General features: G+C 54.2%; 3 protein-coding genes across 16 annotated transcripts; 2 read left to right on the forward strand and 1 right to left on the reverse strand.

Annotated features, from left to right (window-relative positions):
* The first annotated feature begins 117 nt into the window (after positions 1-117).
* On the forward strand, positions 118-9,689 carry ATG9A (autophagy related 9A). Of its 8 annotated transcripts, none has more exons than XM_060301812.1 (16): positions 118-283; positions 1,268-1,325; positions 1,743-1,874; positions 1,996-2,039; positions 2,887-2,951; positions 3,737-3,898; positions 4,090-4,231; positions 4,465-5,213; positions 5,294-5,447; positions 5,553-5,732; positions 6,140-6,388; positions 6,590-6,768; positions 6,870-6,987; positions 7,769-7,991; positions 8,189-8,334; positions 9,292-9,689. In XM_060301812.1, the coding sequence occupies exons 3-16, from the start codon at positions 1,772-1,774 to the stop codon at positions 9,352-9,354; spliced, it is 2,577 nt and encodes an 858-aa protein (XP_060157795.1). In that variant the 5' UTR covers positions 118-283; positions 1,268-1,325; positions 1,743-1,771; the 3' UTR covers positions 9,355-9,689. The 8 variants fall into 8 exon arrangements, with proteins under 8 accessions (XP_060157795.1, XP_060157797.1, XP_060157800.1 ...); XM_060301814.1 differs by having other exon boundaries at positions 1,271-1,325; XM_030842308.2 differs by having other exon boundaries at positions 119-283; positions 8,621-9,689.
* Positions 9,690-10,036: 347 nt separating this feature from the next.
* ABCB6 (ATP binding cassette subfamily B member 6 (LAN blood group)) lies at positions 10,037-17,374 on the forward strand. The gene is made up of 19 exons (XM_030841991.3): positions 10,037-10,922; positions 11,246-11,383; positions 11,639-11,825; positions 12,021-12,122; positions 12,290-12,473; positions 13,081-13,202; positions 13,726-13,835; positions 14,018-14,083; positions 14,256-14,381; positions 14,553-14,629; positions 14,718-14,781; positions 14,893-14,978; positions 15,191-15,248; positions 15,463-15,567; positions 15,997-16,171; positions 16,315-16,427; positions 16,668-16,762; positions 16,834-16,902; positions 17,092-17,374. Exons 1-19 carry the CDS (start codon positions 10,374-10,376, stop codon positions 17,198-17,200), a joined length of 2,535 nt encoding a protein of 844 aa, XP_030697851.1. The 5' UTR covers positions 10,037-10,373; the 3' UTR covers positions 17,201-17,374.
* A 113-nt stretch (positions 17,375-17,487) lies between these two features.
* On the reverse strand, positions 17,488-20,422 carry ZFAND2B (zinc finger AN1-type containing 2B). 7 transcript variants are annotated; one of them, XM_030844506.2, is made up of 10 exons: positions 20,344-20,422; positions 20,147-20,219; positions 19,779-19,873; positions 19,419-19,550; positions 19,139-19,290; positions 18,792-18,887; positions 18,656-18,716; positions 18,502-18,569; positions 18,098-18,170; positions 17,488-17,780 (listed from the first exon to the last, which is right to left on the reverse strand). In XM_030844506.2, the coding sequence occupies exons 2-10, from the start codon at positions 20,199-20,201 to the stop codon at positions 17,742-17,744; spliced, it is 771 nt and encodes a 256-aa protein (XP_030700366.1). In that variant the 5' UTR covers positions 20,202-20,219; positions 20,344-20,422; the 3' UTR covers positions 17,488-17,741. The 7 variants fall into 7 exon arrangements, with proteins under 7 accessions (XP_030700366.1, XP_030700293.1, XP_030700216.1 ...); XM_030844433.2 differs by having other exon boundaries at positions 17,488-17,884; positions 20,344-20,421; XM_030844356.2 differs by having other exon boundaries at positions 17,488-17,884; positions 20,147-20,222; positions 20,344-20,417.
* Positions 20,423-24,457: the final 4,035 nt, after the last annotated feature.

Consider the following 24,457-nt stretch of genomic DNA (forward strand, 5'->3'; position numbering starts at 1 on the left):
TTGGTCCCCTGACTTCCAAGACCCGCCTCTAGCCTTTAGTCCTGCCCCAGACGCCGAGATTGGCCGTCGTGTCTCCACCCATCATGTTCATTGGTCAGGCTAACTGCGGGTGACAGTGAGTGGCAGACGCCGGGCCTACTGCTCCGGGTCGGGCTGAGCCCAGTGGAGCCGACGGAGCCCCTGGAATCACCCGGGTCACCGTCCCTGAGGTGAAACGCGAGACCGGATACCGAAATCTCACGGCCCGGGTCGGGCCTGGCCAGGGGTGCCCTCGGAGCCCTAAGTGAGCTCGTGGCGAGTAACGGGGGAAGGGGCGCCGTGGGCGGGGCGGGGGCGCGCAGCCGGAATGTTTTGATAGCGGGGGCGCGCGGACGGGGGCGCGCGCGAGCGACGGGGCCGCGCGCAGGGCTGTCCGCTGTTGAGAGCCGAGCCTTTGGCCGGGGGCCGGGCGATCTGGGGGCGTGCTGGGCTCGGGTCGTGGCTGCTGGGTGTAGGGAGGCAACCCAGCCCACCTGCGGTATCGGCTGTCGGACTGGATTGATTCCTCCAACGTTCGCAGGAACCCCTGAACCCAGGCCCGGCTGGCAGGGGCTCTATGGGCCCTGGGTCTACACTGACCCAGTAAGTGGTGAGCTCCCTGAGGGCTTGGTCAGCTTAGGACCCAGGGTTCTCACTAACCCAGGGAATCCCACCGGGGCCTGGTTGGGCAGGGCTCCACAGCCACGGGGTCTGCACTGACTGGTTGAGTGCCACCTAGATCATGCCTGGCTCCAGGACCAAGGTAACCCACAGTTCACCCAGAATCTAGGTCTACACTGACCCAATCAGTATATCCCATCCAGGAACTCTGCCTGCCTGCTGGGCCTTTGGGGCTAGGGAAGCAAGGGAAGGAGTTGACCAGAAAGGTCCTCTTTAGAAAAGACTCTCTTCTTGGCTTTTGGGTTTGGGGCTTCGTGGACCTTGAACGGTCCATCTAATTTCTGAGGCTGAAGTGGGGCAATGGAGAAACAGTCCAGCCCTGTACAGACTCAGTCTCCACAGGTTCATTTAGACACTTCTTGGGACCCTAGAGTTGAATGAGTGGCCGTGTATAATACAACCAGAGGAAGTATGCATAGCCCTAGGCTGGAAAGGTGGCTCTTTCCCACTGCAGCCTCCCTGCCCCTTGCTTGGCCGCCCCTGAGTATGGGGCGTCGGGGGGTGGTAGGGTTGGGTTTATTTCTGTTCCCACTCCCCACTCTCCGGGGCCTGACACCTTCTCCTTCAGCAGCTGCAGAGCCAGGGCATCGAGGGCTGGAGTGGAGCAGACACTGCCCATGGAGCTGGTAGGGCCATGTGCTTATCTCAAATCTCTGTTTACAAAGTGCTTCCAAACTGCTAGTCTCTTGGGAGACCAAGGTTTCTCTAGGAGGGGAGGGGGAGGACCCCTTCTCTCCAGTGAATAGAAGATGAAGCAGACCCCCCACAGGGCCAGAATCTGCCTTCAGGCCAGCAAGGCCTTGGTAGACATTCGATAAAGGCTCTGGGAATGACTGACCTCATTGGTCAGTGAGGGCCTCCCAAGCCCTGAGCTTGCTGCTCTCCTTGGGTTACTGCTCTTTCTCTGCCTTTGATCCAAGAAGACTGGTAGTGGAGACCAAGCCCAGGATTCCTTCTCACTCATTTCTGGTCTGGTAGGCAGGGGAGAAGACGAACAGCACCAGGTGTCTGAACCTGGGTCTCTCCTTCCTCATTACCCACAGGTGGACAAGGTGGACAGGGGGCGGTGGTGATGGCGCAGTTTGACACTGAATACCAGCGCCTAGAGGCCTCCTACAGCGATTCACCCCCCGGGGAGGAGGACCTGTTGGTGCATGTCCCTGAGGGGAGCAAGTGTGAGTTCCTGGACATGACGGCCAGAGCTGGGGCTTGGGGGGAGAATTGGTGGAGGAACACTGAGGGAGCAGGGGCTTCCACTTCTTCAGGGCTCTGACGTCTCTGCTCCTGTACCCACAGCACCTTGGCACCACATCGAAAACCTTGATCTCTTCTTCTCTCGAATATCCTTTGTGTCTCTGTGTTGGAGCTCTGGGACCTATAGCCTCTCTCTAAGCCAGGCCCCTGATGAGAAGTCGGTGTGGGTATGGTTCTAATCCTTTTCAGACACCTTGAGCCTGAAAGAGGCTAAAGAAATAATGATCATTATAAACAATGATACCTCACATTTATCAAGAGCTACGTGCCTTGCATTTTGTAGTGTTAGTTTATAAGGAACCTCTCTGAGTGTGATTCTTTTTGATGGTATGCTAATAACCATAATAATTAATGTCATTTGACTTATTCTGTGTCAGTTCTGTGTTAAATACTTTATATGCACTATCTCAGACCTAATAATCCTATGAGGCAGGTGCTATTATTCCCAACACACCACTACAGACAAAAGCTTAGAGAGGTTAAGTAACTTGGCCAAAGTCACACAGCTTGAAAGTCATAGAGCCAGGACTTCAGCTCAGGTATGTGACACCAAAGTCTGTACTTTTTTAAAAATTTAAAAATTTTTTTTATGCCGTGTTGGGTCTTCATTTCTGCACGGGCTTTCTCTAGTTGTGGCAACCAGGGGCTACTCTTTGTTGCGGTGCACGTACTTCTCATCGTGGTGGCTTCTTTTGTTGCGGAGCACGGGCTCTAGGAGCGTGGGCTTCAGTAGTTGTGGCTCACGGGCTCTAGAGCACAGGCTCAGTAGCTGTGGCGCACGGGGGGCTTTGTTCCATGTGGGATCTTCCCGGACCAGGGATCGAACTCATGTCCCCTGCATTGGCAGGCGGATTCTTAACCACTGCACCACCAGGGAAGTCCCTGTGCTCTTAATTGCTGTCTATACAGACCACTTTCTCTTAACAATTACACGTTTATAATCTACACCAGAAGAATGGCTTCACTTGTATGCTCATCGGGGAGATCTTTGAGCTCATGTAAGTATAAGAAGGGATGGACGATGTGGTGAAGGAATACATTTCAGTGTTTCCTCTCTTTGAGCTCAACGCCTGGCCCAAACCGCCAATGCAAGTCAGTCCTAGGCTCAAAACTCTGCAGACATTTATAGTTTAAGGACTGGGTGTGACACCGTTTTACAGCCTTATCTTTTTTAATCTCGCTTATAAGGAGAGCTTTCCAAGTCCTGTCTCTTCCAGAAAGAGAAGTCAGACTTGATCATTTCATCAGAGCTCCAGTGGAATGGGCATGGTTCAGGCAGGAGGTATCAGAGATGCCAGCCACTCACTTGAGAAAAATGTCTCTGTTCTGCCTTGGTTGCACCTTAGGCCTGCTGCTGAGTAGAGAGCCTGCTAGGAGGAAGGAGCCATATGGCTTTGCCAAATGTCAAGGGGTTGGGAAACCTTCCCTCCATAAGAAAAGAGTTCAAATCCGCAAAGGGCTTCTAACTACCAAAAAGAAATCAGGTACTGGGGACCACAGACCACAATTTAAGACCTTTGAAGGAGTCCAGCGAGTGGCGGCAGAGATTACTATGAGGTGGAAAAGCAGGCTGATTCTGTGGTGCCTGAAGCTAAGAGCAAAAAATAGGAGCTGGCTTGGGTCCCCTGGGGCCAAGCAGTAGAGAGAGCCCACACGGAATTCTCCAGCCCATTTCCCCAGAGGCTGCTCCCTAATTTTGGTCTGGGGCTTCCAGACTCTTCCTTTTTCCCATGTTATTTCACTGGTATCTCTCGGACTGCGCCCTCTCTTCCCAACTCCCCAGGCAGTTCCTCTTTGTGGTTGCGTTCACCACCTTCCTGGTCAGCTGTGTGGACTACGACATCCTATTTGCCAACAAGATGGTGAACCACAGTCTTCACCCTACCGAGCCTGTCAAGGTTACTCTGCCAGATGCCTTTTTGCCTGCCCCAGTCTGTAGTGCCAGGTAAGTGCTGCAGTTCAGAGGGCACCAGCGCCTGTTGTTCAGCTAGCAGGTGGGGAATGGAGTGGAGTGTGAGGCAGTAACATTCCCCAGAACACAGGCTCAGGCTCAGCCTCTCCAAATCCTTCAGGACAGCAGCGTGTCTGCCAAGGCTCCTCAAGGGCCACTCCTCCTCCCCTTCTTTTCCTCACCAGGATTCAGGAAAATGGCTCCCTTATCACCATCCTTGTCATTGCTGGTGTCTTCTGGGTTCACCGGCTCATCAAGTTCATCTATAACATTTGCTGCTACTGGGAGATCCACTCCTTCTACCTGCATGCTCTGCGTATCCCCATGGTGAGACTGGGAAATTGGGCAGTTACAGCCACAGGCCAGGACGTCTTCTGCAGCTTGGGAAGTGGGGGGGTTGTATTCCCGGGCATCGGGCAGCCTCAGCCGTCCTTTGCAGATCAAGGAGCATCCGGTTAAAGGCTCCACTCAGAGGACCCCTGAGCCTCACAGCTCATGCAGGGCAAGGGGCCGAGGCAACAACCCCACCTTCCATCCCTCGTCTCTTCCCCACCCCATAGTCTGCGCTTCCATACTGCACGTGGCAAGAAGTACAGGCCCGGATTGTGCAGACCCAGAAAGAGCACCAGATCTGCATCCACAAGCGTGAGCTAACAGAGCTGGACATCTACCACCGCATCCTCCGTTTCCAGAACTACATGGTGGCACTGGTTAACAAATCCCTCCTGCCTCTGCGCTTCCGCCTGCCTGGTCTCGGGGAGGTTGTCTTCTTCACTCGGGGCCTCAAGTACAACTTCGAGCTGATCCTCTTTTGGGGACCTGGCTCTCTGTTTCTCAATGAATGGAGCCTCAAGGCTGAGTACAAACGTGGGGGACAACGGCTCGAGCTGGCCCAGCGTCTCAGCAACCGCATCCTGTGGATTGGCATCGCCAACTTCCTGCTGTGCCCCCTCATCCTCATCTGGCAGATCCTCTATGCCTTTTTCAGTTACGCCGAGGTGCTGAAGCGGGAGCCGGGGGCCCTGGGAGCACGTTGCTGGTCGCTCTACGGCCGCTGCTACCTCCGCCACTTCAACGAGCTGGAACACGAGCTACAGTCCCGCCTCAACCGAGGCTACAAGCCCGCATCCAAGTACATGAATTGCTTCTTGTCACCTCTGCTGACACTGCTGGCCAAGAACTGCGCCTTCTTTGCTGGCTCCATCCTGGCCGTGCTTATTGCCCTCACCATCTACGACGAGGATGTGTTGGCTGTGGAACATGTCCTCACCACTGTCACGCTCCTGGGGGTCACCGTGACCGTGTGCAGGTGGGCCAGGGGAGCAGGTGGGAGCAAGCCAACTAGCGTTCCCGGGGGCTTATGTCTCACCATGACCCTGATCCCACTAGGTCCTTTATTCCGGACCAGCACATGGTGTTCTGCCCTGAGCAGCTGCTCCGCGTGATCCTCGCTCACATCCACTACATGCCTGACCACTGGCAGGGTAATGCCCACCGCTCGCAGACCCGGGACGAGTTTGCCCAGCTCTTCCAGTACAAGGCAGTGAGTGGAGTTGGAGTTAGGGCCTGCTAGAGACTGGCTGATAGCCTGGTGGCGAGGGCTGGGCTCCCTCCTGCTCTCTTGTGACCCTGATCCCTTCCCTTTTAGGTGTTCATCTTGGAGGAGTTACTGAGCCCCATTGTCACACCCCTCATCCTCATCTTCTGCCTGCGCCCACGGGCCCTGGAGATTATAGACTTCTTCCGCAATTTCACCGTGGAGGTCGTTGGTGTTGGAGATACCTGCTCCTTCGCTCAGATGGATGTTCGCCAGCATGGGCACCCCCAGGTATTAGGAAAGGAGGGAGGGGGGCAGTTGGCCAGAGGTGATGCTGGCATATACAGTGTCTTTGGGCAAACTGCAAAAAGGCACCCTTCTGAGCCAACAAATCACAAAAAGGCAGCCCTGCCTTGGGGCAACCCTGTACCAGGGCACACACTGCTTTGTAAACAGGAGCCTGGGCTCGATTATAACCTTAAACTTGCACCCTTGGCCAAGCTCCCTGAAAGGCACAAACCAAGCAGCTAGCCTGGCATGTGGCTACTCGTGGGGTGGGCACCAGGGCCCCTGGACAAGATACAGCAGTGCATTGTGGTCTCTGCCCTCCAGGGGCAAGGCCTCCCCACTAGCAGGAAAGGTACAAAAAGGGTTCCTGTAAGGGGACAGTCCTGCTCACTGCAGCCTCCCTTGTACAGTGGCTGTCCGGTGGGCAGACGGAGGCCTCAGTGTACCAGCAAGCCGAGGATGGGAAGACAGAGTTGTCACTCATGCACTTTGCCATCACCAACCCTGGCTGGCAGCCACCACGTGAGAGCACGGCCTTCCTTGGTTTCCTCAAGGAGCAAGTTCAGCGGGACGGAGCAGCTGCAGGCCTTGCCCAAGGGGGTCTGCTCCCGGAAAATGCCCTCTTTACGTCCATCCAATCCTTACAATCTGAGTCTGAGGTGCGTTCCTAGGGACTGGGAGATGACAGGAAGAGTGGACTCCAGGAGCTGGGACGTGGGACATGCGCATGGGGCGGAAGGGCCTACCGGGTCAGTTTCCTTCTGTCCAGTCTGTGCCACTGGGTCCTAATGTGCAGAATACTGGGGGACTCAGAGGCCTCCCTATGCCCTGAGAATTCTACCCACTCTTTTCTTTCATAGCCACTGAGCCTTATTGCAAATGTGGTAGCCGGCTCATCCTGCCGGGGCCCCCCACTGCCCAGAGACTTGCAGGGCTCCAGGCACAGGGCTGAGGTTGCCTCTGCCCTGCGCTCCTTCTCCCCTCTGCAGCCTGGTCAGGCTCCCACAGGCCGGGCTCCCAGCACCATGACAGGCTCTGGGTGAGTAGAGGTGGGCCATGAGAGGAGGGCATGGCAGTAGCCCCCAGCAATTTGTGTGGGTCTCAGAAATGTTGATGACTGCTGTCTGTGCTGGGGGGCAGGGTGGATGCCAGGACAGCCAGCTCCGGGAGCAGTGTGTGGGAAGGACAGCTGCAGAGCCTGGTGCTGTCGGAATATGCGTCCACTGAGATGAGCCTGCATGCCCTCTATATGCACCAGGTGAGTGGGCTGGAAGGGCAGGGTCGTAGAACCAAGGTGGCGGCTGAAAACAGAGGGTTTTAGATGTGAAGCAAGACCTGGGTTCAAATCTCTTCTCTGCCATTTACCTGCTCTGCAATCTCCATTCCCACATACATCCTCTTCCTATCCTTTTTAGCCTAGCTTACTTTTACCCAGGCCTTTTCCGCACTTGTGGTTTCCCCTGCCAAGAACCTACTTCCCTGAGATATCCACAGGGCTCCCTCCTTCTCATTCAAGTATGCTCCTTCTTTCCCCATGAGACCACCTCTGGCCACCCTGAGTAAAAGCCTCCCTTGCCTACCCTCCTGAACCTTCCTGTTCTGTTTTTCTCTCCATAGCATTTAGCACCATGGGACATTGTATTTTTCCCTTATTTATTTGTTTATTATCTATCCCCACTTCCCCCAAGTATATAAGCCCCACAGGAGTTGGAATTTTTGTCTATTTTGTTCACTGCTGTATCCCTAGCACCTAAAAGAGTTCCTGGCACTTAGATTCACAACCAATTTGTTCCAGAATCAAATGACTGGGGAAAATGAGAGCTATTACAATTTATGCACAGGCTTGTTCCAGGGATCTGCTGAGAATTTAACCTGTAAGATATCATGTGTATGTTACACATTATTAACGCATCAGATACTCTGGGTCAGTGATTCTAGGTGAGGCAGTATAAATGGGAACTGGCTGATACCATGGTGGAGGGTAGCTATTTCAGACAGATATTCTTTTGTCCCCAACTAATGAATCCCCCACTTCTCAGCTCCACAAGCAGCAGGCCCAGGCTGAACCTGAGCGGCATGTGTGGCACCGCCGGGAGAGTGATGAGAGTGGGGAGAGTGCCCCCGAAGAGGGGGGAGAGGGTGCCCGGGGCCCCCAGCCTATCCCCCGCTCCGCCAGCTATCCCTGTGCTGCATCCCGGCCTGGAGCTCCTGAGACCACTGCCCTGCATGGGGGCTTCCAGAGGCGCTACGGAGGCATCACAGGTATCCACTGGGAAGGACACAGAGTCTTCAGGGAAGGGTGGTCCTTCTGGGGCCTCTAGGGGACGAAAGAAGTCAGAGGGACCAGACCCAAGGAGACTAATCCCTCCCCCGCACTTCCCCCTACCCCCAAAAGCCCCAGCACCCTTCTCCTCGTTCCTGTTTGAGTTCATTCTAAGAGTATTTACTTGTATCTTTAGATCCTGGAACAGTGCCCCGGGCTCCCTCTCACTTCTCTCGGCTGCCCCTTGGAGGATGGGCTGAAGATGGGCAGTCAGCATCAAGGCACCCAGAGCCCGTGCCCGAAGAGGGCTCAGAGGATGAGCTTCCCCCTCAGGTGCACAAGGTAAGGGCTTCAAGACCCCAAAACAAATGCCAGAAGCAGTAACTTGCAGGCTGAGGTCAAAACTTCTCATGTGAAGGGAGGTGGGCTTCTCAGGCAGAGATACTGCAACTTCCCCACCAAAGTACACTTCCTTTTCTTCCCTCACCTGCTGTGAAATCCAGGACTTGATTTTTCCTTTGCTTACCTCCTCAAGAATCAAGTTTTCCGTTTCCTTTATCTCCAGGCTTCTGTTGTGTAAGCAGATAGCTGAAGACTATCTCCATTACCAACCCTTTTCTCTCCACAGGTATAGACGAGGCTGAGGAGGGTCCCTATGCCCCAGGATGGAGGCCACCGTTGCCCTGCCATCCCATCCGCCTGCCATGGAGGGCTCCTCTGAGTGTTGCCTGGCTCCACGCGTGTGGTGTTTGTGTGTCTGTGCCTGGCCAAGGAAGGTGCCAATGCTGGGCTCGCCACAGCCCCAGGAGAGAGATTGGGGGCCTAGGAACCAGGGCACACAGGACTCTAGCCTCATCCCCAGGACACCCCTTGGCTCAGAGTGTGGTGCTAGAAACTGGTCCCCAGTCCAGCCCCAGTACTGCCACCTTTGCACCCAACCCTGCAAGTCTCCAGAGGACTGCCCACCACAGAAGCTGCCAAGCAGGGAGAACCTGTGCCAACTGTGGAGTGGGGAGGTGGGCCTGGACCCTCAACCTCTGCAGCCGCCCTCCCCGCACCCTGAACAGATGAGCAGCTCAGGCTGTGGCCCTTACCTCACCCCCAGTTCTCTCCCAGTGCTGCAGCCTGCTCACCTCTCCCCTGCTTCCTGCACATCACTGGCATGTGTGCCACTTGCTCCTGTTCCGTTCGCTTGTTCCCCTTCTGTTCAGCTTTTGCTTTGTCTTGGTGTGGAGGCTTTAGCTCCTAGCTCCCCTCATGCTATCTTTTGACACTAAGAAGGAAGTTTCTAAATTGCAGGAGCAGGATGGAAACTCTTTGCTGCCCTCTCCAACTTTTAAGATGGGTCCCCCGGGAGACTGAGGCCTTCCTGGCCCCTATTGCTGCTTATTGTACCCCGCCCCACCACCTGCACATGGGATGGACAGGGCTGGAAGTGTGCCCTCGACTGGCTGCCTATCAGCAAGAGAGCTCTGGCCTGCATCCCACTGTCCCTTGAGGGGGATGGAGGGGCGACAGGACGTCTTCGCCTTGGGCTGCCGCATTGCATGCTGGGACCCAGCTCCTTCCCTTCGCCCCACCCCTCACCCAGCTGCGGTCCGCTGCGGGTGAGCGGTGAACTACGCTGCCCGAACTTACAGCGGAGTGGGGTGGGGACCGTGTACAGCTTGACAACCCTTAATAAAGAAGGGATTTTGACCAGGTCGCGGCTTGTTGTCTCGAGTGGCCAAGGTTCTGGGGGCAAGCGGGGTGTGGGGTGTGTGTGAACCACCCAGGTGGCTGGGGACCGGGTCGGCCATGTGGGAAAGCTGGCCAATGCGATCGCTTGGATATACCGACCTACTGGGCGAGCAGAGGGCAGCTTCCGATCCCTGGTTCCGTGGAGGTCAAGGACTCCGGCAGGACGTGCGGTCAGATTTCCCGCCCTGAGCACGTGACCATGCCGACTCCGCTGTTCTATTTTGCCTTCCCTAGCGTGCACCATTCCCCCGCCCCTTCGGAGACACTCGGCCAATGGGGCCCTGGGTAGGAGCTGGGAGCGGCCCTGGTGGGCGGGGCTGCTGCGGAAGAGAGCGGCTGGAGGCAGAGGCTGAACATTCCTGTGGGCCCCGACTTGGCCAGAGGGTCCCCGGCCGCGAGCTAGGGGCGGACGGCAGAGACGGCGTACGTGCCCGGCGTGAGTGCGTGGCGGCGGCGCGTGCGCGAAGCGAGGGGGTGGTGTGGCCGGGTCCACGTTCGTCCCTGCCGCGCGACCCCCGCGGCTTAGCGCCCCGAGGCTCCATGACCCGAGATACCCGGGATTCCGCGCCCCGCCCCGAGCGGCCGGTCCAGTTCTCCTGTCCCTCAGTCCCCTCAGCCTCGGCCGGCGGCCACGCATTGCCATGGTGACTGTGGGCAACTACTGTGAGGCCGAAGGACCCGCGGGTCCGGTCTGGGCGAAGGGTGGCCTCAGCCCCTGCTTCTTCTTCACGCTTGTACCCTCGACGCTGATGGGCCTGGGGGCTCTGGCCTTGGTGCCGGTTCTTCCCTGCAAACGTCCGGAGCGGCCAGGTGGCGCTGACGCGGTGTCTTGGGCGGCCGGCCCTCGCGTAGCTCCTTACGTGCTGCAGCTGCTTCTGGCCACACTTCAGGTGGCGCTGCCCCTAGCCGGTCTGGTTGGCCGGGTGGGCGCTGCCCAGGGTGCCCCACTGCCAGGCTACCTATTGCTGGCGTCTTTATTGGGGACTGTGGCCAGCGCCTGTGGCCTGGGGCTGCTCGTGGTGGAACGGAGCCAGGCACGGCAGAAGCTAGCAATGGGTGTCTGGATCAAGTTCACGCACAGCCCGGGTCTCCTGCTCCTCTGGACTGTGGCTTTTGCAGCCGAGAACTTGGCCCTAGTGTCTTGGAACAGCCCACAATGGTGGTGGGCAAGGGCGAACTTGAGCCAGCAGGTGAGTGACCTCGTGGGGGGAGGGGAAGCATGGGTAGCGGGTGCTGGGAAGAAAGATGGCATGTCTGGTCACACTGGCTCCATGCTTTCGAATGCCTCTAAAAAAGGGCAGAAAGGAGGGGCCAGCGCTGCTGGGAGCTGATAGCCAGCTGGTGGGGAGTGGCTGTGCTGAGTCACTGTGGATTTTTTTAAAAGCCTATTAGATGCTGGGCCCCTGAGGAGGACCTGGGTGTGTGCCCTACCCCAGTCCCCAGATGTGTTATAAGTAGTAACAATGGGATTCTGGCCCTCGTTGATAGTCTCCCCACATATGTTTAATTCTAGGTTCAGTTTAGCCTGTGGGTGCTGCGGTATGTGGTCTCTGGAGGGCTTTTTGTCCTGGGGCTCTGGGCCCCTGGACTTCGTCCCCAGTCATACACCTTGCAGGTCAATGAAGAGGATCAAGATGTAGACAGGAACCAGGTACACCTCAGTTTCTGAAACTTCGGATCTATCTTAATTCCATTCTCTGTCATCATTTCTTCCCACCATAAAAACCCATTTCTTTCCTAAATCTCAGTTTGTGCCCTGTTAGCTTTACCCCATCAGGGATCGCTTGTTGGTCCGTTACCGTTACCTGGGAGCTGTAATCCCATACATTTTCCCTAGAGGCTTTCTGGCTAGTGCGCTTCATTTTGATTTCTGAGCTTCCCTCCCTTATGCGTTTCACCATCCTAGGTTCAGTCAACAGAGGGGCCACCACGGTCTACCTGGCAAGACCTTGGCAGGAAACTCCGCCTACTGAGTGGCTACCTGTGGCCTCGAGGGAGTCCAGCTCTGCAGTTTGTTGTGCTCATCTGCCTGGGGCTCATGGGGCTGGACCGGGGACTGAACGTGTTGGTCCCCATCTTCTACAGGGACATAGGTGAGGGGGAGAAGGGTTGTCAGCTCAGCACTCTGGTCTTTCATTGGCCTGGTTGGTGCAGGGGACTAGCCTAGGGAAGTGGGACAGAGTTGGGAGCTGGGTGGTCAGAAAGAGGCTGTGGCTGATTCCTGGGGCGGTTTCTCCTGAAGAGAGTTCTAGGGTCCATAAGTAGGCTCGGACTCGTTTTCTCCATAGTGAACTTGCTGACCCAGAAGGCACCTTGGAGCTCCTTGGTCTGGACTGTCATCACCTATGTCTTCCTCAAGTTCCTCCAGGGGGGTGGCACCGGCAGTACAGGTATGAGGGACTCTGCTCTCACCTCGGTTGGTACTGGCCCCTCTCCCTTCTCCCACAGGCGTCCTTCCCCCAGGCCCCTTGGTGCTCTCAGACCTTTCACATGTTGCTGCTGGGATGACGTCCTTAGGCTTCTCAGCCCTACCAAGGCCTCCCCTGGCTTCCCCCAGGCTTCGTGAGCAACCTGCGCACGTTCCTATGGATCCGGGTGCAGCAGTTCACCTCGCGGCAGGTGGAGCTGCGCCTCTTCTCCCACCTGCACGAGCTCTCGCTGCGCTGGCACCTGGGGCGCCGCACGGGGGAGGTGCTGCGGATCGTGGACCGGGGCACATCCAGTGTCACGGGGCTGCTCAGGTGCCAAGCCAATGGAAAGGAAGTGTGGGAGGGCGGGTCTGGAGACGCAGGGGTGGAGGGGCTGTCAGGAGAACAGACCCAGCTTGAGGAGCTGCTCCTCTGTCCTCTTTTTTTTTTAATCGTAAAATTAATGTACACGTGCTCTCGTAATAATTCAAATAAAGAAGACAGAGCAAATCTCTTTTGAATTCCGCTCACTTCTCCAGAGGTTCTCACTCCATTCAGTATGTTGAGTTCTGCTTTTTTTTGCATTTTTTTACATATATACATGCAGACTCACAGAACTAATGTGGTATCGTGGAGGTTTTTCCTAAAATGAATGGTGTCATGACGTAGATGTCATTCTCAGAATGGCCTTATTATCAAAATGTTAGGGAGATGTATTCTAACCCACACATGAAGATCTTCCTCATTCACTATAATTGATCCAGAGCATTCTATAATTTGGGCATCCTATGGTTTATTTCACCATTTACCTCTTAAGGGGCATTTAGCTTGATTCCAGTCTGTTGCTGTTGAAAACAAAACACTACGCTGAAACCCCCTAGGGAGAGTTGCTGGCTCCGAGCCCTTAAACCTTTCTTCGTTGCTTGACTTTACCTCCTAGCTACCTGGTGTTCAACATCGTCCCCACGCTGGCCGACATCATCATTGGCATCATCTACTTCAGCATGTTCTTCAATGCCTGGTTTGGCCTCATTGTGTTCCTGTGCATGAGTCTTTACCTCGGTGAGTGCTGCTTGGTGAAACCACCTCCCTGAACTAGCCACGGACTCCCTTGGGCATGAGCCCTGCCCCCACTCAGGTGACCCAGCTTTGGGAGACTGTAGATCAGTGGACCCGCATAGCCTCCTGCTGCTCTCCAATATGACGGGTGAGCGTCCTCTGCTGAGGGAAGCTCAGCTCACCCTGGGTGGAGGGAGGGCTGGGGAAGGGCATCCTGGTCACATTAGGTGCCCACTGTGGATGCGAGTCAAGGACGAACCTCATTTTTGTAACAGCATGCAGCTTGCGTTCATTTGTTCACCACAACCGTTTTCACACAGGCTTTATGCAGCCTGCAGTGAGGTCTTGGACACAGCCCCTTCCCTCAGGGAGCTTAAGACTCCCTCTGCTTTGGAATCTGGATCCCTGGGCTGTAGCACAGGGTTAGCGCGCATGTGACCACCAGCAGGCATGCACGTGGTCTCCGCTGCTGGGAGTGATGTCTTGCTCTCTTCTTCTCCCTCTCCCTCCTCCTGTCACTCTCTAGCCCTGACCATTGTGGTCACTGAGTGGAGAACGAAGTTTCGACGTGCTATGAACACACAGGAGAATGCTACCCGGGCACGGGCTGTGGACTCTTTGCTAAACTTTGAGACGGTAACAGAGGCCTTGGTGGCAGTGTTGTGAGGCTCGGAGATGTGGAAGAGTGTGCCTGGGACCATTGGGGCTGATAAGCAGCTGGGGGGTGCGAGGTGTGCTGTTTACAATTAGGGAGGAGGGATGGGGAGTTGAGCTGAAAGCTGTGGCCGTGTGGAACAGCGGTGGTTTGAATTCATCAGGTGAAGTATTACAATGCGGAGAGTTATGAAGTGGAATGCTATCGCGAGGCCATCATCAAATATCAGGTGAGGATGCTAGTTTGAGGCCTACTGAGAGCAACAGCCTGGCCTTGTGGAATTGCCAGGACAGAGAGGAGTAAAATTTGGGCTGTGAGGTTGAAGGTGCCCAGGGCCAGGTTGGGATTTGGTGACTGTCAGCATGTATGTGATATTCCTTCCTCTCATGTCATGGCCCCAGGGTTTGGAGTGGAAGTCAAGTGCTTCACTGGTTTTGCTAAATCAGACCCAGAACCTGGTGATTGGACTTGGGCTCCTCTCTGGCTCCCTGCTTTGTGCATATTTTGTCAGTGAGCAGAAGCTACAGGTAAGGGAATTGTGCTGGGCCTGGGGATGAGGCGACCGGGGTCTTTGTTTAGGCCACCAGGTTCCTGGGTGGGAAGCAGGGAGGGTGATAGCCACTGGGCAGGGTGAGAGCCACTGGGCAGGGTGAGAGCCCGCAGGCCTCCTGTGACTCCTCTTCCCTTGATGTCCACAGGTTGGGGACTTTGTGCTGTTTGGCACTTATATCATCCAGCTGTACATGCCCCTCAACTGGTTTGGCACCTACTACAGGTAACCTGACCCTGGCCCTCACCTGTTCAGGGTGCACTGTTATTTCTCCAGCTCCTCAGAGGAGCTCCAGCCAGCATTCTTCTTGCAGGATGATCCAGACCAACTTCATTGACATGGAGAACATGTTTGACCTGCTAAAAGAGGAGACAGAAGTGAGTGAGGAGACAGGAGCCGGGTTTGTGGGGAGCGGGAGCCTGCGTGGCGTTCTTTGTGTCTGGAGAATACCAGGCCTGTAATGGCACACATTGGTGGCACTCTCCCAGGTGAAGGACCTTCCTGGAGCAGGGCCCCTTCACTTTCAGAGGGGCCAGATTGAGTTTGAGAATGTGCACTTCAGCTATACCAATGGGTGAGCCCCTCCCCTTTCACTGTCCCCCAGCCCCCTTTTCCGGTGTCAATTTACACACTGCCTTCCTGCCCCTCCTTCCTGCTTCTCAGCCCACCACTACCTGGAAAGAGAGCCTGAACAAGAGAGGGGCAGGGCCCAGTAGTGGCTCTAGTGTCGGAGGGGGCCCCTGGCAGTGCAGCAGGCCTGCTGAGCATGCCCATCCTTCTTTGCAGGCGGGAGACCCTGCAGGATGTGTCCTTCACCGTGATGCCTGGACAGACACTGGCCCTGGTAAGAGGAGACCCAGCCAGTTGGCCCAGACTCCTTGAGCTTCCCTTATTCTAGTGCCCGTGGTAGCTTGGGACCAAGGCTGTGGAGTTAGCCCTGTCATGCCAGGTTACTGGAGTGACTGTAGCAGCTTCCATGGACATTGTGGCCTCTTGGAGAGAAAGATTTAAAAGCCAATGGGCCTTAGAAGGTTTTCCCTTTGTTTCTTATGCAACAGGTGGGCCCATCAGGAGCAGGGAAGAGCACAATTTTGCGCCTGCTCTTTCGCTTCTATGACATCAGCTCTGGCTGCATCCGAATAGATGGGCAGAACATTTCACAGGTAAGGATGCTTGGGAGAAGCCTGTAATTTAGAGGCCTGTGTGTGAAAGAATGGCAGGTGCTGGGCATCCAGGGAGTGGTGGAGGAGCTGTCACCCCTGCAGAAAGTTGGGCCAGGAGACCTCAGCCTTTCTAGCAGTAGACGACCTACATAAGAAAAGTAGTCATGAGAATGAGTGGTATGGTGCTGTATGAGGCACAAAGATCTGCAGCAACCCAGGGAAGCAGGGAGAGAAAGTGTATTTTCTCTTTATCGATGGGGAAACAGACTCAGAGAGGTTAAGTGATTTGCCTGCACAGCTAGGGTTTAGGAAGGTGGAGGCAGGATTCTCACGCAGGGCCTCTCATCCCATATGCTTCCCACCATCCCATCCTACCTTCCAGGCCTGGGTGGGTCTCAGAGGCCAGAGCATATGGTCTTTTGGCCCCAGGTGACCCAGGTCTCTCTCCGGTCTCACATTGGAGTCGTGCCCCAGGACACTGTCCTCTTCAATGACACCATTGCCAACAATATCCGCTACGGCCGCATCACGGCTGGGAACGATGAGGTGAAGGCTGCGGCTCAGGCTGCAGGCATCCACGACACCATTATGGCTTTCCCTGAAGGTGAGCCTCCCCTGCAGAGTCCCCCTCCTGCCCAGTTCAGTCCCGTTACTCCCTCTGACCTCGGTTCCACCTCTTCCTTGCCCATCTGGTCACAGAAAACAAGTTTATTACTGTGACTTGAGGGAAGTGGGCAATTTCCACAGGGTACGATACGCAGGTGGGTGAGCGGGGACTGAAGCTAAGCGGTGGGGAGAAGCAGCGTGTCGCCATCGCTCGCACCATTCTCAAGGCTCCAGACATCATTCTGCTGGACGAGGTGAGGGCCCTGAGTGCCTTCTCCCCTCCTTCGTCCCCGACCCGTGCCCCAGCCATTCTTGCTGGGCACCGTCTCCATCTAGGAGAGCTAGCACAAATCCATGTTTCACAGAAACACCTTGCAGTTTTCAAGCACAAAACAGGTTCTTTTTGATTCCTGAGGCTTTGGCCAGCAGCTCACATCCTCCTCCCACTGGGGACTTGGGTGGCCGGGGCAGTTTTACCCAGTCCCTCTCTGTAGGCAACATCTGCGCTGGATACATCTAATGAGAGGGCCATCCAGGCTTCTCTGGCCAAAGTCTGCACCAACCGCACCACCATCGTGGTGGCACACAGGTACGGGACGGGCAGCGGGCAGCGGGGCCCACACTGGTGGTGTGGTAGGTGACTGATCTCTGACCTCTCAGGCTCTCCACTGTGGTTAGTGCTGACCAGATCCTCGTCGTCAAGGATGGCTGCATTGTGGAGAGAGGACGGTAAGGGACACAGTAGGATGAATAGGGAAGGGCCTCTGAATTGAGGACCCCAGGAAAAGGTTGTGGAATCCCAGGGCTTTCTGGAAGGATCTCCCTCGCCAGTTCCCTGTCATCTCATAGACTAGTGGCGAGGACTCTTGGGGTAAAACTGATAGTTGGTTGGGACTTATGTTTTTCTCCTTGGCCCAGGCACGAGGCTCTGTTGTCCCGAGGCGGGGTGTATGCTGACATGTGGCAGCTGCAGCAGCAGGGACAGGAAGTCTCTGAAGACACCAAGCCCCAGACTAAGGCCTGGTGACAAAAGTATGCTTCCCTCCCAAAGCATAGCCGAGGGAAATAACACTGTACCCCTCTTCCCTGCCATATTTCATCCTGGTCTTGGTGCTAGCTATAGTGAAGGAAAGGGGCCTTTCAAAAAAGCACTTTTGGGGGAAATAAAAGTGTGGACTGAGCTGGGATCACTGTGACTTTCTGGTGTGGGGGATTGCAATGGGCCTCCACCCTTAGATCAGCTGAGCATTCTTGACAGGACTCTTCTGTTTTTGGTTGGAGAGGAGAAAGAAACACACCACTTTGGTGTCTTACTGACTGCCAAGATTCTTTATTCTTTCTAGCTCCCCCTCCCAGCCCCCTACATGTGGGGGGAGCCCCAGTATACGGGGGATGTCAAGATGCAGGGGGCCATGTGGGGTCTGGCCAGGGCCCAGCCAGGGAACAGTTCAGAGCTGTTCTCTCCCATGCAGCTGGAGAGGCCAGCAGAGCCATCTGTAGGCTCAGCTCCACAAGCTGTTTCTCCTGATGCTCCCTGCAGGTGGCCTCCACGTCACTCCTCCTCATCTTCACTCTAGGCTGCTCCGGGCCTCCTCTCCCTGTGGACCCTAGAGATGCGAGGGCCACAGTCCTCCTCAGCTGAGCCTCCCTCCCCAAGCCCAAGGCCCTAGCACAGGTTGCAGTTGGACGGCTTCAAGCTGCGGCTCTGAGCCTGGAGCAAGGGGAGGGGAAGGAGAGGAAGACAGGGTTCGACGTCAAGGAAATGAGGGGGACAGTCCTCACTGCAGAGCTCAGCATGGGCTGGAGTCATATTGAAAACACAAGGATAACCACCATTCCCAAACTCTAGAAGAGCACCCCCCAACCCCCCGTAAACTCCTTACTTCCTCCCAGCGCAGGGCCTGTCTCTACCCCGTCCTCATACCTGCCGCTGTCGGTATTCTGCCTCGCTGGCTGATAGTGCTTGTGCTAAAGCTAAGTCTTCTTCCTCCTGAGAACTGGGAGGGAGGAACAGCTTAAGCTGGATGACAGTATCTAAAATGTGAGCATCTCATCTGTTAGGCATCACTGTGCTGAGCACTTGTGAGTATTATCTCAATTTTCATAGGTAGGGTTCTATAAGGTGTTAGTACTGTCCCCATTTTATAGAGTGCGTTAAGACTAATGGGTTAAAGAACTTGTCAAAGGTCACATACTGTAGTTCAAAAGCTTAATTGTGAGCCCAAGTTCCTAACAGTTATCCTGCATTGGATGAGAGTGGTCCCACCTACCTCCCTCCAAACTGAGCCCTTGCCCACGTCCCACCCTCTTTCACCAGAGAGAAGGTACCTTGGGACCTGGGGTTTGGTCTCTGCCAGGGACAGTTCCAGGGCTCGTTGCAGAGCCTCATCCTCACTCTGCAAAAGGAAAAATAAGACCAGCTGCCTTGGACTTTACTCTCTGTTGGGTTTGCTTCTGTCCATCTGACCCCTGCCCAACTCACCAAGCCATTTTGCAAAGCAATCACTGGAGAGGCTGTCCGGGATGGAGACTGAGCTGTGGCTCTATGGCAGACATTCAAGAGGCTGAGGTCAGAGATGTGAAGGGAAAAAAGGAAGAGGAGAAACAGGCAGGCCTACCTGCTGGCAGAGGTAGATGAAGGCAAGGTCTGGTTTGGGCTGGGGATGGTCTTTGTAGAAGAAGCTAGGCCTTGTGCTCTGGAGATGGCAGCCAGTCTGTAGGGAAGAGACACTCTTGGCATGCCTGCAGGCACGGTCAGCTTGCATGTTCCTCCCTGGCCTGACCAAGGAAGTCTGGAGGGGAACTCCTCCACAAGGTCTGGAAAACATGCACTTCAAAGGAAATAAAAAGACTCCCTAGCCAAAGGGGACAGGTTGATGCTTCCCCACTATAATGACAAAGGTTGAGTCAGTTTCAGAAGGATGGGATGGTCCCAAAGGCAAGTAGAGGACTTGGTTGCAATTACCCTGCCCTACTTGTGGGGTGCCCCTCCCCAGAGCAATCATGGTCCAGTGGGTGACGGTGCTTGATGCAGAAGTTTCGGCCACAGTGGTCGCAGGTCAGTTTCATCATTTCCCGCTGCCGGCAGCCAGAGCGTTCACACTTATTGGTGAAGATCTGAGGTGGAGTAGGGAGGATTGTCTCTGCTGAGACTCTGATCCCCCTTCAACCCCATCCTAACAGTTGTACAGACTTCCAGGCAACTGTAGTCCCAGGTGACCATGGTGAACCCCTCCAACGCTTACCTTACGCTTTTGCTGAGCTGGATCAGAGCGGCAGTCTCTGTCAATGTGTTCCCCAACAGCACGGTCAGGGGGCTCCCCTCTGGCCACAGGAACAGGCACATTACAGAGTGGGCATACAGGTACCTGGATATCCTACAGTCAGGGAGCAGGGGTCGGTCTGTGGCCTACTCCCAAACCAGCCAAATCTCTGGTCCTGAAAGAACCTGGACATGACCCCCCATAAACGCAAAAGGAAACAATGTTCCCAGCACTGAGCCTCAGAAAGACAGTAAAAGAGAGGAAATGGGAGGCAGAGGGGTTCCAGAGATTCTGCATGCCATCCTCCATCCGCCCCCTTTCACCCGCAGACCGCCCCCTCACCTTTTGGTAAGCAGATCCACAGTGATGCTGGGCGTAGGCCACGTGGTCTGCGCAAAAGATGCCCGAGCAGGCGTCGCACTTGAGCGGCAGAAAATCTGCAGGAAGTGGGTTGGACTGCAGGTCCAGGGGGACCTCGACCTTCTTCCCGCTCACTCAAGCCTTCCGCTCAGGGGAACGAAAACGCCGCAGTACTGGCAGTGAACTGCACCCCTGACCTAGTCCACTATCTCCTAAGCCACGCCCCAACCTCGAGCCCCGCCCCGCTCGGGCACTTCCAGCCCGGCAGCCCACCCTTCCCGCCACTTGCAGTTCCAAGCCCGTCTCCGCCCGGCCCCGCCTCCCGCCTGCTCCGCCCCTCATCCCCTCACCCAACCGCTGACAGCTCGGCTCCGAACAGTGAGCCCCAAGGTCCGGAAACTCCATCGCCGGGCCGGACGGGGCCTGCTGGTAGAGGAAGCGATGCTGAGCTCCTCTAGGGTTCCCGCTCCGGGTCCAAACCGCGACCCCCCACTGTGGGGGGACTCGCTGTCCCGCCCCTTCCTCCCCACTGCCCAGCCCGGGTTACCGGAGCGTCAGCGCCTCCAGGCCCGCAGCTCCCACTCCTCCCCTGGCGCGCGCGGGCGCGCTGACGTCGTCGCGCAGGGCGGGTACGTCCAGCGCAGTCCCCGGGGGGCGGGGGAGCGTCCCGGAAGAGCCGATCACACCACCCCTCTTGTTGCGTTAGGCTGGAAGCTGGATGGTTTCTCTTGGGCGCGGGCCTACCTCCACGAAGGGCGAAACGGCAGGCGAAGGCAAGGACCGATGACATCTTGGAGGGATGGGGTGGTTTGGGGTCTTTCACAATTGGGTCCTTCGTCCGCTTTTCACTCTACACTCCCCGACTAGCCGTTTCGTTCGCAGCCACTGCTGTACTTACTCTCCAGGAGCTGACAACTCCCTTGTTTCTGTGAAATACACATTTCTCTTCAGGGCTGTAGCTCCTCCAAGTTTAGCTTCGGTGTTCTTTTGTGAGACTTCTCTGACCCTCCTCAGTTTGAGCTAAGCGCCTCTCTTGTGGTCTCCCTGGTTCTGTTTTATCACTGTATCACCTTATTGTAATCAGCTGTTCCCTCACTCCCCTGCCTACCCCTGCCCCACATAAATATTACTGGTAAGTCAGGGACCACGTCTGCCTTGCTTTGTGTTAGGTAGGCCCCAGCACCCAGCTCAGTGCATGTGGTTTTCAGACTTCAGTGTGAATCCAAATCACCTACAAGAGCTGCTGTAAAATGCAGATTCCTGAGCCCCCAGGGCTTCTGATTTAGTAGGAAGTGTAGGAGAGAATTCTGACAGATTATCCATGTACTACACTTTGAAAAACACATGCCTAGAATATGCTGAATGCTTATTAAATATTTCTTGAATGAAGCTAGAGTCATTGGATTGACGTCCTGCTTTACCTTAGGGAGCCCCAGGTTGAGACCTTCTGTTTCAGCACATTTTGTTTCTCACATACCTCTCTGGCCCCTCATGCGTGGGCTTGGCTGCACTCTTATTTTCCCAAAAGTTTGGGCATGGGGACAAGTAAACAGGTGAAATAAACTTAGAGTTGAACAGTGTCCTCCACAATGGAGACAGAACCAGGCTACAGCTGGAAATGAGGAGCCAGCCTTCTTCTTTTCTCCCTCTCCCTCTCCAACTTTTGGCTCTGTTTCCCTGTGTCTGCTTCTTACATTCTTACAGCTCTAAGGCTGGTGAAAATTAAAACCATTTTTTCCTGGTTCCTCAAGCAGAAGGCCTGATTTCATCTCTGACTGGGCCTGATTGCCTTGACTTGGATTATCTGCCAAGTCCTGACCTGTGGCCCAGGGCAGGGTATGTGTTGTTCTGATGGGCCAGGCCTGAGTCTCATGTTTGGGGGAAGTGAGTCAGTTTCACCTAGAGTGAAAATCACCAAGCTGGCTTGGACAGTCCTTCCAGAAAACCCAAGAGAGTCCATTCAATTCCTTCCTTCCTTCATTCAACATACTGAGTGTCCTCCCATGTGCCTGTCACGGGATGATACATGCATAGACTAGGATCTACCAGGTAATACGGCAGTGCATTTCAGGTACACCCATTCTGGAGTTGACAAGTGTTATTCAAGCCAAAACCTGAAGGGTGAGTAGATGTTGGCTAGGTGAAGGCCAAGGGAGAAAGGAGTGGGATGGAAGGAGATGGTATTCCAGACAGAGGAAACAGCAAGGACAAAAACCTGGAGATAAGAGGGAACAAGATCCTTTAGATGAGCTTTTTAAAAGCTTATAGCATCGGGATCTTAGAGTGTAAGAGACAGCTTAGCAGAAGATAAAGCTGAAGAGTTAGCTGGGGTCAAATCTCAGGTCATGGAGGCCACGTTAGTGTTGAGAATTTTAACATGAACATAATAGGAAACTGTAGATAGCTTTAAGCAGAAGAGTAACATGATCCAATTTATATTTTGGGAAAGTCACTCTGGCTTCAGAGTGGGGAACAGATTGGAAGAAGGAAGACTAGGTAGAAGCCTGTTGCTATAGTAGAGACGAGATGATGGCATGAACTAGGGATGATGCTTAGAATTAAAGCTCAGTATAGAGGTTAGATATGAGATAGAAATTTTAAAATAAGTAACTTTCCAATATATCACTGAAAGAATAAAATGGTAAAAAGAAAGAAAGAAATTCTGTTCCCAGAGCAACCATAAAGTACACAGAACAAATTTTTTTTTTTTTGCACATGCCATGTGGCTTGTGGGATCTTAATTCCCCAACCAGGGATTGAACCTGGGCCCTCAGCAGTGAGAGCACTGAGTCCTAACCACTGGACCACCAGGAAATTCCCTCAGAGAAAAAATTATGACTTTGTCTGTGGGAAACACCTTGACCTCTATGCAGAAGTTCAGCCCAACATTCAGTGAGTGTATGGAACACCTTTGGCCAATCTTGCAGGGAAATTTTGTCAGCTCCTTCCTTCAACCCATCCTCACACCCTGGGGTAGGCCCTGGGCAGCCATGTTTCTGCCAAAGATGATTGGTCTGGGAGTGGTCATCTAACCGACATTGGGTAACTAAGTTTGTGTTTCCCAAAAGCATAACCTGAGACAAGGATTTCGGTGCAGATAATTCATGTAGGAGGTAGTCCTAGCCAGAGTAAGAGAGCAGGAAGGAGGGAGACACGGAAGGAAGGAAAACAAAGTGTATTATTGAACTGGTTACTACTATGGTTCCCAATTCCACTGGGAGCCCTAGAAGGAAGCATGTAAAATACACCTCAGAATCGTCCTTCTGAAGGACAGGAGGCTGGGCTGACTCCTGTCTTCTGTAAGTTGGGGGTTTCTCCTGGGAGTGATAAGTCCCCCATGTCCACCTTGCACAGCCAACCTGTACCTGTGTGCAAGCTGATTGAGCTACGCGGGGCTTTGGGAAAAGCCCTGAGGCAGAAATACTGAAGCTGGCTCAGCTTGGAGGTGGGAAGGCATCTGGGCTCATAGGAGCTGTCCACAGCGACAGCTGAAGTCCAAGGTGTGCCAAGCAGACGAGGCACAGGGCACCAGGAGCATCTGCTATATTTGGCCAATCAGATTCTTTCCTGGGAATTTGGAATCGAGGCCAAAAAAATCAGTGTTCATTGGATCTGTAACATACAAGCTATGGGCTTGCCATCTGCCATACTACCATGCTGTCATACTGACTGAGGGACAGGAAGAGATTGTTATCTGCAATACTATGACTGATGGGACACAGCGCCATAAAAAGAGATTGATTTTGTAGCTTACACACATGGGTTTAAATCATATCATTACCTCTTTTGCCTCCTCCCAAAGTCTACACCCCCCAACAAAACCGTGGCTAACTGCCTTCATTTCATTAGTTTCACTTTGTCCCTTTTAAGATAGTTATAAGTTATCCCATTAGATTCACTGTATTTCCCAAGGCTTTGTCAGACTCTCTTATCACACCCGAGGTCAGGCTATTGACATGCAGGAGACTCTTCATCCGGGTATGCACCTAAGCGTCCTCTGCCATGGGGATTCAGCTTTTGACCCAAGCCCTTCAGAAAGGAGAGCTGTTGAAGAGCTTGCTATTTGTCAATTCCAAGACTCCATATCTGTGGAATCCAGCATCAGTTCTGTTAGATTTAAACATATGAAATTGTTAATAGTTGACTTTTTTTTTTTAATTTACAAAAACAGCAATTTCATATGGTTTAATCTAAGCAGCACATGTCATAGGCAAGAACTGTTTTTCCTCTGACCTTCAATCTAATCCTCACCCTGCTGGGTTTTGGAGCCCAGATATGAAGACAAACAGGCACTGTCTGGGAGTATGGTTTAAAGTCCACACACCTTAAAATCAGATGTGTCAAATGTCTATGTACCTTAGCACTTCAACCTTGCACCATTTTCTACTAACAATGTATAAGGAGAGGGTATTGGGTAGGATATAGGTTAAACTGCCATAACAGTGACTCAGAAACAGTGGCATTAACAAGAAAGAAGTTTAATTTCTTGCTTATGTAATTATTCAGGGCTGGCTGGTATGATAGCACTTGTCGGGGACTTGGACACCTCCTATTTTGTTGCTTCACCATCATTAAGGTGTTGCCTTTGTCTACGTGGTACCAAATGAGTCCTTGTTCTAGGCAGCAGAATGAGGGAGCAGAAGGCATCCCCTCCACCCTCC

The sequence above is a fragment of the Globicephala melas genome, chromosome 7 (genome assembly GCF_963455315.2).
Source record: "Globicephala melas chromosome 7, mGloMel1.2, whole genome shotgun sequence".
NCBI lineage: Eukaryota > Metazoa > Chordata > Mammalia > Artiodactyla > Delphinidae > Globicephala > Globicephala melas.

Bases quoted from the DNA above. Each gene is read 5' to 3' on its own strand.
- ABCB6 (XM_030841991.3), top strand. From the start codon at position 10,374: ATGGTGACTGTGGGCAACTACTGTGAGGCCGAAGGACCCGCGGGTCCG. The intron at 13,203-13,725 runs GTGAGTGCTGCT...GTCACTCTCTAG, and splicing joins GTGCATGAGTCTTTACCTCG to CCCTGACCATTGTGGTCACT. The intron at 16,763-16,833 runs GTACGGGACGGG...CTGACCTCTCAG, and splicing joins ACCATCGTGGTGGCACACAG to GCTCTCCACTGTGGTTAGTG.
- ZFAND2B (XM_030844433.2), bottom strand. From the start codon at position 20,201: ATGGAGTTTCCGGACCTTGGGGCTCACTGTTCGGAGCCGAGCTGTCAG. The intron at 18,171-18,501 runs GTACCTTCTCTC...CCTCCCTCCCAG, and splicing joins ACCAAACCCCAGGTCCCAAG to TTCTCAGGAGGAAGAAGACT. The intron at 17,885-18,097 runs GTATGAGGACGG...CCCTTGCTCCAG, and splicing joins CAGAATACCGACAGCGGCAG to GCTCAGAGCCGCAGCTTGAA.
- ATG9A (XM_060301817.1), top strand. From the start codon at position 1,772: ATGGCGCAGTTTGACACTGAATACCAGCGCCTAGAGGCCTCCTACAGC. The intron at 1,875-1,995 runs GTGAGTTCCTGG...CTGTACCCACAG, and splicing joins TGTCCCTGAGGGGAGCAAGT to CACCTTGGCACCACATCGAA. The intron at 6,389-6,589 runs GTGCGTTCCTAG...TTTCTTTCATAG, and splicing joins CCTTACAATCTGAGTCTGAG to CCACTGAGCCTTATTGCAAA.